A 16,425-nucleotide genomic window follows, 5' to 3' on the forward strand; every position below is an offset into this window, starting at 1 on the left:
AATGCAACATTTACGTGCATGATGCTCCTTGCGTGCTCCAACATTCACGGTCTCCTTCTGCACCCCCCCCCCCTTATGTAATGCCTTCAAGCTTTTAAAGTGATAATAAATGAAATGAAATGCAGAAGGAGCCCAAGGGTGTGACAGGGTGGCGCAAGCCTTTATGACAACTGATGCTGAGGCCTCCTAGTCCCCCATTCGTTTCACCTTCTTTCTCACCGCATATTGTAGAACTTCTACCCAATAGGAATGCTGCACATCTGATGACCGCTGTCTTAAGCCCATTGTGAAGTTGGCTAGAATGGCCTACTTTGTCTTCTCCCCCTTACTTCCCTGATGGCAACATCCTTTTGTGTTTGTTTAAGCAGAGAAGCTGTTTGGGTGAGTTGGTAAATAACTCCCGATGTTTAAAAGCACTTCACAAGGAGAGGGACCGAAATACCCAAGAAGACACCGTTTGTTTAAGCTTGGCCACCCACATTAGAGTTGTTGTTTCTGAATGTCCTAACCCAATAAATGGGCAGGGGACAGATGCGAAATTGCACAGACTGCCTCTTACAGATGTTGCCACTTGTAAAACACCACTGCATGCAACATTAGTTCGGCTGACTCCCCAGATAACCGAGACGTGCTTACAAGAAGACCCACTACCAAGCTCATTCTTTAGTACAGAGACAGAAAAAAAAAAGGGGGGGGGGGGGCATGCTGAAGTGCTGGCAGAGAAGCAAATACATGTGGAAGGTAACCCGTACAGTGCTCAAAGAAGCAGTTGCACGAATGCACTTGTACTAGCTCCCAGCTCAGCAAACAAAAATGTGACAGGCCACACAGAACTCGCTCAGAGTAAAGCATGAATGGCAACACAGTAGTGTGAATCACGGCATGGACTTCCAAATCCCGTTGAAAACCTGAAAACTATTGAAAATAGTTGGAACTTTCGTACACACAACTAGAGCCGCAATTTGGCTAGGTGCAAAGTTTTGGAAAGCAAATTAAATACATGAATGCTGCGCCAGTTGAGAAACCAGGAACTCCTCACACAGGTGGACGAGCCCAGTCATGTAATTTATTTTGTCGGCTCGACGAGGTTACACTAGATTACACGTTACTAGTCTGCGGCCACGTGACTTCTGCATTCGTTAGCAGTTGGGGAAATGCACACTTTTGATAGATATTATCGAGGAACACTGTTGCTAACACTAGAAGCGGTTTTACTTAGTTTCGACCACCTGTTGATCTTTAACGTGCGCCGAAATCTCGACACACGGGCGTTTTCATTGGTCGCCCCATCAGAAAAACGGCCGCCGCGGCCGGCATCGAACAGCTTTCGTTAAACCCTAAGAAAAATCTCAGATCATAGCTTGCCAACCAGTCCACAGCACGGCTAGCTACAAGGAATTGTGTTTTGACTCTCAACACAGGCAAGTCTGAGACGCCACAACAAAAAACGGGCAAGAAGCCAAGAAACGGACGACGCAGCCGCCTCACCTTGCCTTGAGTGGCACCACTCGCTCCTCCCGACGACATGATTGCAACCTTACCTAAACAGTACTACACAAGTTACGAAGTACAGCAACCGAGAAAGTACGGATGGTGCTAATTGTTTGAAGTGACGAACTTTACCGACGAGTACCAAGTTTACCCAAGTTTACGCTGGCGAGCGCGCCTGCAGACCGGGCAACACAGCAGACAAGCAAGTTCAAAGCCGGCACAATCGCTATGTGAAGAGGGGAAGATCCGATGCACACGGCACGCAAGATGCGAAATGTCCTTGCTGGGCGAGTGACGGGAACTCATTGCGGAATGTGACCACGTCCCTCGGATAAAAACAAAGCCAAGCTTCATTTATCTATTTCAACTTCTCACGATCGGTGACATCGATCGACGAAATGTCTAGATGACCAAAGGACTCGACAAACTTCTTTTCCCACCCGCGTTGACCTTTCATATTTGATAAAGAAAAAAAAAAGAATTATGCGGTTTCTTTTGTCTCCCAGTCACGATTACCTTTTTTCACTTTTGCGTACATTTTTTAAACAGTACTAAATAATATTGTTGTATAAATGAATCATTTTAATGAATTTTATTCTTTCTTCTCTTGTCTTAACTGTACGCTTTGTGTTCTCGGTTTCCTCCATGCGCAAACCTCTGCTGTAATTTTTCTATGCGTAGCGTTGGTCATGTCGTAGAGGAAAGAATACTTTCGTCTCATATTCTAGGCCATATATTAGTATGAATTCTAGGCAGTGTGAATCCAGAGCGTGGAGACAGGAGAGCAAAATCTTGAGCTACCGCACAATCCGCAAGAACTCCAAAACCGAAACTGTTTTTCTTCAAAATGCCCTGCTTAACTTTGCTTTCTCTTAGCACAGTAAACTATTTATTTACAAAATATTTTAATTTTAACAAGAAGTCTCAAACTTCTGTGCCGTCATCAAGGTTGTAGCTGTTGTTTGCCAGCCTTCCCCTGCTTCCTCGATACTATGGTCCATATCGATACTGCCGATACGAGCCAAAACAATAAATCAAAATCAGCGACGGGGCAGTGAGTGAGAAGGTGTTGCAGCTGGTATTGACCCACGTGGCAGACAGAGAAGATGTAGTATTTACAGTATTAACTGCCTGGGTAGAAGGAAGGGGTAGAAGAAAAGTCCATAAATTCGGCGACCTCCGATGACTATCGGCATCACGTCGTTTGGAATGGAAAGATGGCAGAAGTATCATCGTTTTGTGCGCGGTGATCTCACGTTACAACAGAATAAAGTATGGATACAGACCACTACGGTTACGTTAGTTTGACGCCCCCTGCCATGGAGCTGGGGGCGAAGTTCTCATCCCTCGAGCAACTCAGCGCAGCGTTGAAGGTGTACGAGGAAACGACGTTTACGCAGTTTTGGAGGAGCTCTTCTCGTACAATATCCGGTGAGTGGTTCGAATCTCGGCCGTCAGACGTGTGCAGTTCGCGCGAATCATTTTGACTTTCGTGTTAAAAACAAAAAGAAGTTGTCACCCTCGCCATGCGCGTTTCGGACACTGCTGTAGACTGGTGCGACACATGAAACCAGTGAAGAAGTTTGTCACCACGGCTGGGCAGTAGCGCAGACTCTCCATGCATCTTCGATGCAGTTTGTGTGTATTTGGTACCACTTGGCGAATAACAAATATTTTGAAATGTCAGCATCATCGGGTTTAGAGCTGTAAATAAGTTTGTTATCGTACTGGGGGAAGTGCCTCAGTAGGGCTGTACCATACTGGAGGCTCACCGAAGATCCCGCCTCCCCTCCCTCTGTTCAGACCCACAGGCTGCCCCTACGGACAAGTGGGCAGCAGTGCGAATGACTGATGCTCCCAGTTGATGGAGGGTGATTCCATCTAGATGGACCCACTGCCAGGGTCTTTTGTTGGGGACGTCCGCTAACTGTCATCCTTATCAGGCTTGGTGGAGGAAACACCATCATCGCGCGCTTGTCGGCCACGAGGGAAGCGTTTTTTCTCACAAACCATCGCGCCAACCACACGGTCTTTGGTGCTTGCGGATGTCTTTGCCTACCGTAATGTGTGCGCTTTGGCTCCGCCAATTGCTTCACAATCTGCGGCCCGTACTGTGACAGCTTCCTGCTAGTTTACCGATCGAAGCATAAAGTGTTGTCAAGTACAGCATTTGCAGTGTCACATCATCGTAAATCCTGTTCCCCTCTTGCCACTTCTTGCATGGCTTCTATTCCCCTTTTGTGGGTTCTCCTATCACTTAGTCCCTAGCTTTATGCTGGCCGCAATCGAATGGTTGGTCGACCATACTTTTGTGTGGCCTGTGAGCTGCAGTAACCGAAATAATGTGCGGTGTCAACCGTTATAGTGGGGCTCTTTGTCTCCATGGACTCCCCGAGAAGCTGTCCGGCATTCGATTTTCCCATTGTATCCCTGTGGTGAGGTGTGTACCCTCTGACAAGAGGCAAAACTTCGCCATGTAAATATATGCTCAATAAACACTTTCTCTCTTCGGGGAATCCTCGCGGTGAGTCTAAGGCTAAATCGAAGAGCCCTAGTATCAGCTGTCAATGATAGCGTCAAGCTGTGTAAATAAGATACTTGAGTTGATGCAAAAGCACATGCTTAGCTCGTGCCCCTTTTTCAGACATTGTCACAGTGCACCCGTTCGTGTGTTCTACTGAGCTGGAGCAACGGGAAAAACAGGCATAGAGGCTGGCAGTTTCTTGAGCCGCAGTGAGAATGCAAGCGCGATCTGCGAGCAGACTAGGCAGGAAGCCTGGGGCTAATGCGTTATGTAGTCCCAGTTTTTCTCTCGAGGAGGACTTAGGGCAGAAGATAAACAAAAATGGCCACCCTTGTATGCTGAAGGACTAACCGGCACTCCAGTTTCACCTACTGGCCCTGGCTCTGCAGAACACAAAAGTGGGCGGGGTGCCATTGCGTCTTTTATAAAGAGGGCATCTGTAAGGTATGACTGCATCGTGTTTCTTGGTTCTGGTAGAAAGATCCCTTGTATTTGCCTTCTCATTGCATGGAAGCAGTGGTGTTTCAATCAAATGCTGGTGCTCAGTTCTTCTTTTTTTGTACATATTTTTCAATGTTTTTTTTTTCTTCAGGTTTTCTAATGTGTATTCTCAAATAAAATTTTATTGACAAGTACAGATTCTTGGGCAAGTTAGTGTTGCAGTCTTGAAAAATTTATGGCACATTCAGATAATGTGCCGCAAATTTTTTACGAACTTTGTTGCATTGCATCATGAATAAGCCCTGGTGAAAAAAAGCTTTTTACCCTGAAAAACCCACATCTGAAATGTTGGCAGCAGGATTTTCCAGGTGATGTGCCTGCAGCGTAGTATGTTGGTGTGGCACTGAATGTTGTTGGTGTGGCACTGGCCGCCTGTTGGATGGGCCTCAGGAAGTAGAGGCATGAAGTGTGTAGCCACCCTACTGGTGTCAGATGGGCCCCTGTCATGCACCACGTCGCCTGTGTGTTGTGTAAATGTTTCATGATGAGCACACTGAAAGCTGTGAAGGCACCCCAGCGTTCACAGCCCCATCTTCTGGCCTGGCGTTTCAATAAGCGTTAGGAAGTACATTTACTCCTGCCAAGATGCTCAACCCCTTCCTCATCTCTCATGCACTCACGCGCTGCTTCAGAAGTGGCAGCCTTTACTCTTCGCGATGTCCTCTTTGCCATCAAGAAGCCCGCATTCTTTCTGCTGGCAGTCACTGATCATTGGAGAATGATTGTGAACCTTGAACACTGTGCACAAGATGCCATGCCACCGACTGTCATCTCCACCAGACAAATTGCTTACTGAATGGCATATTGTCCCTGACCGCTGCAATTTGATGCTTCTTCCATTCAAAATGGTTGCCTGTAATGCTGCTGAACAGCGAACCACCGGCTACCCTCGTTCCTCTTGTGTTTGGCTGGTCTCTGTCCTCTTTTTTTTAATTCTGATTTCTTCAGTGTGCCCGCCTTGCCAGCTGCATTTTCTCATAAATGGTGCACTTCCCACGTTATTCACTGTCGTAACCCACTGCGCAACTTAGAGGCTTTAATCGCCATTGGCACTGCACACTGTGGATGCCAGTAAATCTCGCTCACTGGTGTGAGTGAGATTTGCTGGGGTGGGGCTGTATTCAGTATTGTTTTGTGAGCAGCTCATGCGTATAATGGGCTCTTTCTGCTTGTGGGGCACAGTTGTAGGCTTTCACTTTCTGCTTTGCCCATATCATGCAGGTGCTCGAAAGAAAGGTCTGAAAAGGCCCATCAAAGAAGAGCTCGTATACTCGGAGATAATCTTCAGCTGTGCCAATGGAGGCCGGAAGTACACCTCCAAATCTACTGGGGCACGCCCGAACCAAAGGTGCGCCAGAGATGGTTTTTTTTTTTTCCGTGTCACTGTTCACAGCCAATGCAAGATCTGAAACAGCTGTACAGAAAGTGAAGGCTACGTAAAGAGGTGCAGTGGCATGCATGCCTTCCCTGGCTGACCCAGAGGAAGGGATGCACCAGAAGCTTATCCTGCCCAGTCCCATGAGCGGCATTTACTGTATTTAAGCACGTGGTAGTAACGTCTGGCACTGACTTCAACCAAAACAGGTTATTAGCCCTGGAAGCGGCTTGCAATGAAGAAAAGGACGAAAACACAAGGAGCACGTTTCACTTCACTGTAAGCAGTTTATTGCCTATCCCGCCTGTTACACTGACTGAGGTGTCAGGTGGGCACTTCACTTGCAAAAGAAAGTTCAGTTAAGCTCTGTTATAATAAGCAGATGCCGTTTCAAAAAAAAAGGAAAAAGATTCCAGTCTTCTACTTGCAGGCTTAGTTGGCTAGCTACCAACAGTACTTTGCTACAGTCTGGTTTACTGCAACATTTCCGGATTGGTTTGCATTGGCTGAGCAACAGGAAATAAAAATGATTGATTGATTGTAGGGTTTAACGCGCTGACGCAACGCAGGCGATGAGGCGCGCCGTAGTGGAGGGCTCCGGATTAATTTTGACCACCTGGGGATCTTTAACGTGCACCGAAATCTCGTACACACGGGCGTTTTTGCTTTTTGCCTTCATCAGAAAAGCGGCCGCCGCGGCCGAGAATCGAACCCGCGACCTCGTGCTCAGCAGCGCAACGCCTTAGCTACTGAGCCACCGTGGCGGGTCAGGAAATAAAAATAGCCAGGCATTTGAAAACGTTGGCTTCTGTGTATTTCTTGCACCTTCAGCTTCTAATTGCTTTCCACGTGGCTCAAAATTTAATTGCAATTGCTGCTAAGAAAGGGTCTATGTATGCTGCTTTGAATTTGTACATAGAGTGAATGCATTTGCGAGGTGGCGCAAGTTCTTGCTGCCTCCCTTATTGCATAAGCAACGATTAAAGGGACCACATGAATTGGATCAGTAGCCTGGACTCAAAGTGTTTGTTAATGGAGCACATGCCGGCAGGAAACACAATACATCCACTGGAGCCTCAGAAGCGGCGGTGCGTTGGACAGTCACTTTCAGCACACGCTGGTGCGGCGAAGTGCACAGCCACTACATCTGCGCTTGCTACCAAGGGAAAGCTCAGTGTGGATTACCTAGTGCGTCAGGGAGGAGCTTGTTTGCAGAAACTAAATTGTGCTGGATAGATCTGTCTTGAAATCAAGAGGCACTGCCCTGTTAAGATTTTGCAAAACCTTCAGTTGTGAAAACAGCTCTGATGCATACATTGTCTCAATAGCTTGCTCACATCAATGGGTCATTTGAATCCTTGTTGAAGCGTACCTTACATTTTTCTGCGTTTGGGGACTGCAGGACATTCAAGATTGGCTGCACAGCAAGGATAAAGGTGGTGGCTTCTGCAGACGGAGACTATTTGGAAGTAAAACTCCTGGACAATGCGCACAACCACCCCATAAGCGAGGCAAGTACCTTTTCATCTCCAGGAGCTCAATGAGAGAGAAAGGAGTGCAAAGGGCAGTGAGTGCAAATTGCCTTCTGTGTGGACTTGTGCGAAAAAGTTTTTGTGGTCGCCCTGCGATGAATAGCTCTATTTTACTTAAATCCTGGTTGGCTTTCATGATTACTCAGGACTTACTGATATTGCTGTAGGATTCCTAAAGCCGTACATAGTCTGATGTGCTGTTGCTCTGCACAAGGTCCTCACATTTAAATTAACATTGCAAATTTAAATGGACCTAGGTGCTCATCCTGAATCCCCTAGCAAGGTACACCCTCTAAGGATCTTGCTGTCAAGAAACCGCTCATGATACAACCTCGTCACTTTTAACCTTCTCCTCGACACCAACCTGTCATCCCTTTCTTTTACATGAAGGCCTCATAAATGGGTGAACGTGCCCGGGAATAATCTGCAGTAGGGGAAGCAGCTACTCTTTCTCTTTTTTTTTTCTATTTACTACTAATTACTATCTGAAAGTTATTTTGTAATGCTGTGCACAATCTTTTGAACAAAATTTGTTTATCCTCACGTGTGTTCTCTACTGGCAGCCTCTGCATTTTTTTTTTGTCTAACCTTCGTATTCTGGTATATTTCGTTTTGTTTGCTTGCATTCAAGCACGTTTAAACATTTTTTGTATGATGAGCTTGCTGTGCAGAACTTCTAAGAATTCTGTCAAACTTTGTCCTGTGTTCTTTTCATATAGCTTGTGCTACAATGTTTGACCCATTTTTCTCACTTCCTGCCTAAACGTTTGTTCCCTCAGCTTACTAAAATATGAGACTAAAGAACTGATGCGTAGCAACATATTGCGCCTCGCCATAGGGAAATGCAACTACATACATGTAGATGTATATGGTTGCATTTAGCCCCACAAACTGTGCAGAGTGTGCAGCCCCAGCCACTTATTAAGCAATGTGGGATACAGTAGCACCGTGTGACTCTTCAGAAAGCTGAGCAGCGGCATGTTGTAGGCACAGTGCAGTAAGCAGCCAATCAGCTTTCTTTATTAGTACGTACCTGGGGCTTGGCAGTGGCTGCTTACTAACTGCTTACTGAAACTTCATTAGCTCCAAGTTGTGAAACCCAGGGAGAAAAATTAAGCTGAGCAGAGCTGAAGGGTAACTCACCCGCCAAAAACTGTTATTGTATTGGTTGTGCACTACTGTAAAGTTTCGAGCGAACGCTCACCCCCGAAACATCGCCCACTCCCCTCTACGGGTGAAATATTCAATTTACTAAGAGACCCCAAAGGTCGCCCACCCACAAAAATCGATGGGTTTAGCACCGCTGAGTGAACAAAATAAACGCGAATCATCTATTCATGTGTTGATGTGGTCAGTTATTTGTCCTTCCCTCACTTGAGCTTAAAATTCACCCATCCGGTATTTTTTCATGATATCTCCGCAGTTTTGGTTGGCCACTTTTTTCTATTTTTCACACCTGAACCGAAAGATCGCCCATCCCGTATCTTTCGCTTGATATCTCTGTACTTCGGGTAGGCATTCTTTCGGAACGTTATTGTAGCCTTCTTTCACCTTCGTGGAAAAACTTGTCTCATAAGAAAAGCTTGCTCGTTTGCACTTGTTATGCTTGTTGAAAAGAACAGAGAAAATGACCGTAAAATGGGACACAAAACAAGACCAGGTAACAAGGCAGGCATGAATTTGGGAGCAAAAGAAAGAAACCTAGACAGTGCAGCGACATTGGGTTTGAGGGAAACAAACAAACTAGACATTTCATAGCAGCAGAGAAAAGGGTTGCAAAGATACCACTGGGGCCGAATTCTCTAAAAAACGGGTGTTGTGTTGAAACGACGGGGTAGTGCCATTCAAATGCATGTGTTCTGGGGTTGGGGCTGTTGCTTTGAGGTGCTGTGCGAGAATTATGAGCTGCAGAAAAGCGCTGTGGCAAGGGCGTGAAGCGACAGCCACTGCCCGCCGTCATTTCGTTTGTCGCTTCGCGCCCTTGCCACAGCGCTCTTCTGCGGCTCATACTTCTCGCACGGCACCACAAAGCGACGGCCCCAACCCCAGAACACATGCATTTGAATGGCGCTACCCCGTCGTTTCAAAACGATGGCCCATCGTTTTAGAGAATTGGGCCCCTGGTTGAAGGTACCCACAATGCCCAAGCCGTCCCGCAAACATTTGCTATTTCAGTGCCTGGTCATGAGAACCATATGTTGAGGCAGCTTGGGGTAATTTTGTGAAGCCTAAGCAAAATTTTCTGTTTCAATACAGTGGAATCTCGATGATACGATTCTGGGTGATACGAATTTCGGGATGATACGAATTTCTGAAAAGTCCCGGCGAAATTGCATTGTTAGCAATGGGAAAAATTTCGGCTTATCCGAACGGACCTGCGCGGCCCGGCGGATGATACAAACGAGCCGGCGAGGGGCCCGACTGCCGAACGAGCAAGTGACAGCTCTCTCTCCCCTCTTTGTCGCTCTTTCTCTAGAAACGGCCGGGCTGTTGTTTTGTGCTTGCTGACACCGCCGCGAAACCCCGCACGCTTCTCGCGGCGTAGCCGGCTGCGGCCGCAAAGTGGCGAAGCCGCTCGAGCGACTGCTCCTAACCGCTCTTTAAAATGCCGCTCAAGGCAGACGCTAAGTTGCTTGTGCGGTAAAGGAGCTGATTATGCATGCCAAAACGGTACTATAAAACATCATCCACAGCGCTAGTGAAAGCGCCCATGAAATATCTTCCACGGTGCTAAGCGTAACCATCTCCGGCGGAGTTAAGCCGGCTGTCTCGAGCGCTTCGCAAGTCGTCAGGCTCCTCCATCCTGCCGCGCACGTCGTGCGTCATTTTCTGGTTGAGGTAGGAGCTACCACGGGCGCGAAATCGTCGATACATGCGTGAAAATACAGTGCGCGCAAAGCCGAGGTTCGCGAATCGCGTGCAAAAACGCACCATGCGGTTCACGCTTGACTTGCGGCATGTAGCGAGCTTGGGCACCGCGAGTGAGGTGACGAGCGCGAAGCGTTACGCGCTCCAGAAAGGACTGCTTTGCGACATGGGGGTAAAAAAATGCAGAAGAAAATCACGAATTTCTTCAGGCGAAAGTAAGAAAAGAAATACACGAAAACTTTTTCAGCGCTACATTTTTTGGTCTGTATTGGTTCATACGAATTTCGGACGATACGAATATTTTTCGCGGTCCCGCGAGATTCGTATCATCGAGATTTTACTGTATGCCCTGCGGGCTGAATGCTGCTTCAACGCAAGATACGCTGAATAGCAACTGTTTGCATCAACTGGCAGGCTTGATCCTGGTGGATAAAGCATGCCAGTTGATGGCATGCTTGACCCTGCTTGATCCACCAGGATCCCAACAAACAGGCCAGGGAGGTTTGTTGGCTCGACACAGGGGCAGGCGTAAAAAGGGAATAAGACTCGCTGGGCTTGCTTTGCAGGCCTGCTTTCGGCAGCTGCCCAAGCAGCGACGACTGGCAGCCGACGACCTTCTTGAGGCCAAGAAGCTGCTTCCCTTCGATTCGAACGAAGAGGCCATCCAGAACTTCATTGTCAGCACGGGCAAGGTACTCCTCTCTTGGGTGGCTTTGGGTCTTGCGGGTGGCTCAGCACAGGGAAGGCGGGCAACAGTGGGGAAGGGCATCGAGAGGTGGCATCACATTTACCGTCTGCTCCTTGTGCTTGTGAATTGTGTGCAGTGCATGCGGTCCTGTGAAGAGGGTTTGCCAAGGTGAACTGACATTTGATAAGTGCAGGTCGTTCGATCCTTGCACCCATGCTTATTTGGTCTGCCAAACTTAGGAGAATTTGCAGGGGACTGTATTCTTTACTTGTGAGCTGTACTTCGGCTTTAAACAAAACAAAGGAAATAACACACCTTGCTTGCCATTTTTGCAGTTCGTTCGTGAAGAGTAATGGCCTTTTTCAATATCTGCTTGCAGAATTGTGTTTGCTGGCTAAAGTGGGCAATGCAAATTGAATGACAAGGTGTGAGGAGAGCCTGGGCTTCTGAAAAAGGGAAACCGACGCTTTCACTTTTTTTTTTCAACACAACACACACACAACAACAACAACAACAAGGAACGTCTCCTTTCAAGGAATTTCTGCTAAAGGGACTCTGAAGTGAGTCGTGAACATTAATTACCTTACCAAGATAATCTCTCTCTCTCTCTCTCTCTTGCAATCTGGGTGCCTTGTTTAGTCATGAAAGTAGTATGTTCAAAAATGCGCTTTTCCTTGCTGTGTCCTCCCTGCCTATTTGCTGATGTTGCTTGTGGCTACACACTGGCAGGTCCACGGTGCTGAATTCAGAGTACTGCTTGTGTGTGGAAAATAAAAACCTGACATTAATCGTGAAATCGAGGAATTTCAAAATTTTCAGGGCTGAGATAGAACCATAGCACCACAATGCATTGCAAAGCAGAGTGACGCCACTGCTGTAGTTGGTGTGACAGCCGCAAGTGGCACATGGTGTTTTTCTGCCACCCATCATATATATATATATATATATATATATATATATATAGTAGAACTTTGAAGATGGTAGAGAACACAAGAGAAGAAAAACTTCGAACAAGGTAAAAGCACAATTGTGGCCTACGTTTCAGCAAAGAGAACTTGCAAGTTCTCTTTGCTGAAACGTAGGCCACAATCGTGCTTTTACCTTGTTCGAAGTTTTTCTTCTCTTGTGTGTGTGTGTATATATATATATATATATATATATATATATATAGAGAGAGAGAGAGAGAGAGAGAGAGAGAGAGAGAGAACATCTTTTGCTTTTCTATAAAGGCTTCTGCATCGCTGTGCTAGGGCTCCTGCTACCAGTCGTCCCCAAGGACTGCCTCAATGTGTTGAAGTGCTCTTCTTGCGTCAGTGTTAATGAGGAGGTGGCCAAGTATCTGGCCACGGATGGGTACTGGCCAATGCTTTTCATGCGCTTTCGTTTGGGAAGTGGGGGGGTCGAGCCACTCCACCCACATGCCAGAAGGGGAAAGGGAGTGGATGTATGTGTGCCTTGTCTGTGTAATCTGTGCGCAGTCCCACATGTAGTACTGGTTATTAGGGTACCCGTGCCTGTAGCGTGGGCAGCTAGGGTGGCGAGGTTTATTTTCTATGTAGTGGATGATATGGGGGTGCGTCAGACCCCTGCTTGAGCTCGGCAGATGCAACTTGTGTATGATCGGGGCGAAGGGTTGGAAGGGTGCAGTGTGTGTCTTGATCTTCGCGCAGCTCAACCAACGTTTGGTGCCTACCTTTTCTTTCTTCGGCGCGGCTGGTGTGGTGGTCATATTCCCCGGGAGCACGATTGAGGGCTCAGACTCGCGGAAAAAAGTTTCGCGCATGAATTAGTGAGCTGCCAAATTTCATGGTATCTCTTGGTGACCTGGGATCCAGCGGAGTTCGACTGAAAGCTCTGGTTGGGAGGTTAAATGTGCTTCAAGAATGTTGCGTATGAGTGTGGCTATTTTGTTGTAGCAGAATAGGCGGATTGTATCCTGGCTGTCAATCAGTACTTAGCATTTTCCATTGGCCAGTTAAGTCTGTGATGGTATCGGCTATGGCTAACGCTTCAGCATGACGGGATTATGGATTTCCAGGAAGCGACGAGTACTTCGTCCGTTTCCGTAGTATGCAGTGGTCGCAGCTATACCGTCTTCTGATACGGCGGCGTCAGTGTAGACTGGAGTGTAACCCTGGTCTATCTTCTGCACCACTAGACGGTGGGTGGCATGCGCTGTGTGGGTTCTGCACTCGTGGTCGTTTTCCACACTCATGTGGCGGGGATAGGATGTACAGTCAGCCTCGGCAGGTGCTACCAGGGGGGGGGGGGGGGGAGTTCTGTAATGTAGCCTTCTAGTTCCTCACTTTGTGCCCCCAGTGTTTGGAGTATAGCTTGTCCCTGTCTAGAGGCGCGCAGCCAAGACACTTGCGCTTCTTTGTGGATGTCTATGTGGAGTGAGAGTGGAGTGTGAATCTTGTGAAGTGGAGTATAATTTGGGAGTCCCAGGGCAACACGGATTAACTGAGGAGGCTCCAGACTTCTACAAAGTAGTCATGTAACAGATCACAGGGGTAAAACATTCACTTCAGTGGTGCTTCCTGGCTGCTATCAGTTGGTGGTCACAGGAAAGGTGCTTGCTGTCTTCTGCTCTTTTTTGCTGCCAGCTGTCGTGCCGTGGGTGCTGTCCAGGTGGTGCTCCTTCGGGACCTGCGGAACATGGGCATCTCTGCCGCCTCCCCGATGGAGCAGGGCCACGCACTGCTGGCGGAAGCGGGCAAGCGGCAGGTGTCCCGGGGCTGTGCCCTGGACGAGCTGGTGCTGCAGGTGCAGGCGGCCAATGGGGCCCTGGATGTGCTCGCCACAGAGGACAATGCCCTGGTGGGCATCTTCTACCAGGACCGCTTCATGCGCCAGGCCTTTCGGAACTACCCAGAGGTGGGTGCTGCACGGGCAGGGCACTGAACCTTCCATCTGCGCTGGGCGCGGAGGTTGGGTGCCCTCACGGGCCTCGCCCCTGGAGCCTGCCCTTTGTGGGGCAAGGGAAAACTAGTCTCGTATAATAGCTGGTCCTGGTTTTATCAGGGTTTCTCTCTTTTATATTATATGCATGGGGCTGCTTATTGACATAGTCGAACTTATCAACATAATTTCCACAGTGTGGCTGTAAGGTTGCCGAAAAGCAATCGCACATGTTCTTATAGGCTTGGTGTCGTCTGCCTGAGGTGGTAATCTTGAAGCACGAGGAAGCTAAATTTCCCATCGCCTTTCATGCCACTCTTCCGAGAGGCCCTAAAAGTGTTGCCAAAATAACAGGTAGTTGGTAGGAAGCACTGCTGATCACTGTGCATGGTAGCAGTTATGTGCAGTGATACCTACTTCTTTTTGTCTTTTTTTTTTTATTTGATCAGCGTATTTATCATGGGGTAGCTACACCCATGAAGTGCCGTGCCCTTTTTTTTTTATTTTGAAATCTTATTTGAAATCTTATTATTTAGTATTATTATTTTAAATCTTATTATTTTGAAATATTGACATTTTGTTTTGGAACCTCCTTAGGGGGCTCAAATTGTGTGTAGATTTTTCTTATAGTTTTTTATCTATGAAATGGAACAGTTTTCTTCTATATATGTATTCAGGCTTTCTATAATATGGGCTACCTTTTGGTATGCAAGCAGAAACTGATGAGGGTGCCTTTAAAGAAAGTCTCAATAAATCGGGCACCAACTATCAAATGTGTAACTACTCAGATATAATGTATTGATGGAGGTACTTGCTTGATTTGTTCACAACGTGAAGCTAACAGGGTTTAGACTAGCTGTAATAATTTTAAATGGGTTCTGGGCTTTCATGCAGTTTTCTGACCTCTTGCTGCATATGCCAATTTAGGCATCTTATGACAAGCTAGACTTCCTCAAAGCATCCAGCGAAAGCTGCAGCATGCACACTACCAGCTGTGACTGAATCTGAGTCTTGAGTGCTGGGTACTGGGTTTGCACCGACAACTGTCAACTTTTAACCCCCCCCCCCCCTGCAATTGCAGGTGGTCTTTGTGGATGCGGTGTACAAGACACGGGGCAAAGGTCCACTTGTGATACTGGCTGTGGAGGACTCCAACGGGGAGACAGAAGTGGTGGGCTTTGCGCTGTGTGCAACGCCGGACGACGCCACCGTTCGGATAGTGCTGGAGCGCTTTGTGCTGCATGTGGGTGCTGAAGCGATTGACCGGACGCTGACAGTGATGACCGACCGGGAAATGGTCGAGCAGGGGCACCTGCGAGACATGTTCCCCAACGCGGCAGAGGTCATCTGCATGTTCCAGGTGAGTCGCAGCTGCGGCCGCATTTGCTAGAACCTGGTGGCAGGATTTCCCTGCACAAAATGTTACGTGCAATCACCTCTCAACGTCCACTCCATCAGTAATAGGGCCACAAAATGTTGTCTATGTATTGACGAAAGCTTCAGTTAAGCACAGAGCAAGAACAAGATGGGGGAAATGATGTTTCCTAGGGCAACCAGATAACATCACAAGCGCTGGGCCTAGGTTAAGCTAGTGGCACATGTCGTGGGAGAAGAAAATGCGCGGCCATTGTGATCGGCATTTCATTGCGCAGCATCGGATTGAATTGTGGCCACTATCATTTCTTCCATCAGGTGCCGCTACCCTCCACGAAGCTTTGTGGTCCGCATTGGTTTTCATTGCGACAGTATCTGGTTGCTCGCCTGCGCTCGTCGCAATGGGCCATTTCGCCTCGTATAAATATATATAGTATTCTTGCTCTGTGAGTCTAAGTGACTATTTTGGCGTTGATCAGCTGGCTCCACAACACTTTTTGGCTGGTGTTCTTTTTTGTGTGATTTTTTTTGTGCTCCTTGACGAGCCAGTTTTGGTTTTCTGCGACAAGAATCTCTGGTGAAATTTCCTTGCAGTGCAGGGCTTACGAAGCAGACATTTTCTCTGTTGTAAAAACCGATGTGATGTTGGCTTCACCGTACTTTGTTGTTCTAGCTGAGATCATACATTCTGGACACTGGGATGTGCAAACTGATATTCCAACGTTTTGGAGGGCTAACAATAGGGATGCATGTCTCTAATCACAAGTGAGGTTCTGAATTTCTTTAAAAGCTTTAGTTATTACTTAACTCCAATTTCCTAGCACTAACATCTGTCCTGTAACCAGTGATTAAAAATTAACCAATTTTATCAAATAAATTGTCAATTTTTTTAATAACAGTGTCATAACCACGTACTTTCCTCGCTGTATGCACATCAGTAAAATCACCTTTGCTGTGGCTTTCATGGTTTCTTTATCAGTTGGTATGACGTGATATCCAATTATTTAGCGCTTGTACTGTGTACCTCTCTTGCCGGCTTTCAGTGTGTCACACCAGCACGTTGCACATGTCGTACAAATCAGCGTGCACCCCCAACCCGTGTAGAACACGACGCGAGCACCAATCGTGTGGGACGGGGGCCAGTGGGAGGGGCCACTGTGTGCGCTGCTTG

General features: G+C 47.4%; 2 protein-coding genes across 2 annotated transcripts in view; one reads left to right on the forward strand and one right to left on the reverse strand.

The window, feature by feature from the left end:
* The window catches only part of Fdh (alcohol dehydrogenase class-3 Fdh), a 51,016-nt gene extending 49,222 nt beyond the window's left edge, over positions 1-1,794 (reverse strand). The window contains exon 1 of the mRNA XM_077677621.1: positions 1,489-1,794. Coding sequence (XP_077533747.1) covers positions 1,489-1,527 — 39 coding nt within the window. The 5' untranslated portion in view covers positions 1,528-1,794. The remainder of the gene's footprint in view (positions 1-1,488) is intronic.
* Positions 1,795-2,541: 747 nt separating this feature from the next.
* The window catches only part of LOC144145836 (uncharacterized), a 35,108-nt gene continuing 21,224 nt past the window's right edge, over positions 2,542-16,425 (forward strand). The window contains exons 1-6 of the mRNA XM_077677605.1: positions 2,542-2,922; positions 5,738-5,864; positions 7,294-7,402; positions 10,858-10,983; positions 13,611-13,856; positions 14,962-15,240. Of these exons, the coding sequence (XP_077533731.1) occupies positions 2,766-2,922; positions 5,738-5,864; positions 7,294-7,402; positions 10,858-10,983; positions 13,611-13,856; positions 14,962-15,240 (1,044 nt within the window). The 5' untranslated portion in view covers positions 2,542-2,765. The remainder of the gene's footprint in view (positions 2,923-5,737; positions 5,865-7,293; positions 7,403-10,857; positions 10,984-13,610; positions 13,857-14,961; positions 15,241-16,425) is intronic.

This window comes from Haemaphysalis longicornis, unplaced genomic scaffold (assembly GCF_048455015.1).
Source record: "Haemaphysalis longicornis isolate Haplotype H1 unplaced genomic scaffold, Haemaphysalis longicornis Haplotype H1 scaffold_1, whole genome shotgun sequence".
Classification (NCBI taxonomy): Eukaryota; Metazoa; Arthropoda; class Arachnida; order Ixodida; family Ixodidae; genus Haemaphysalis; species Haemaphysalis longicornis.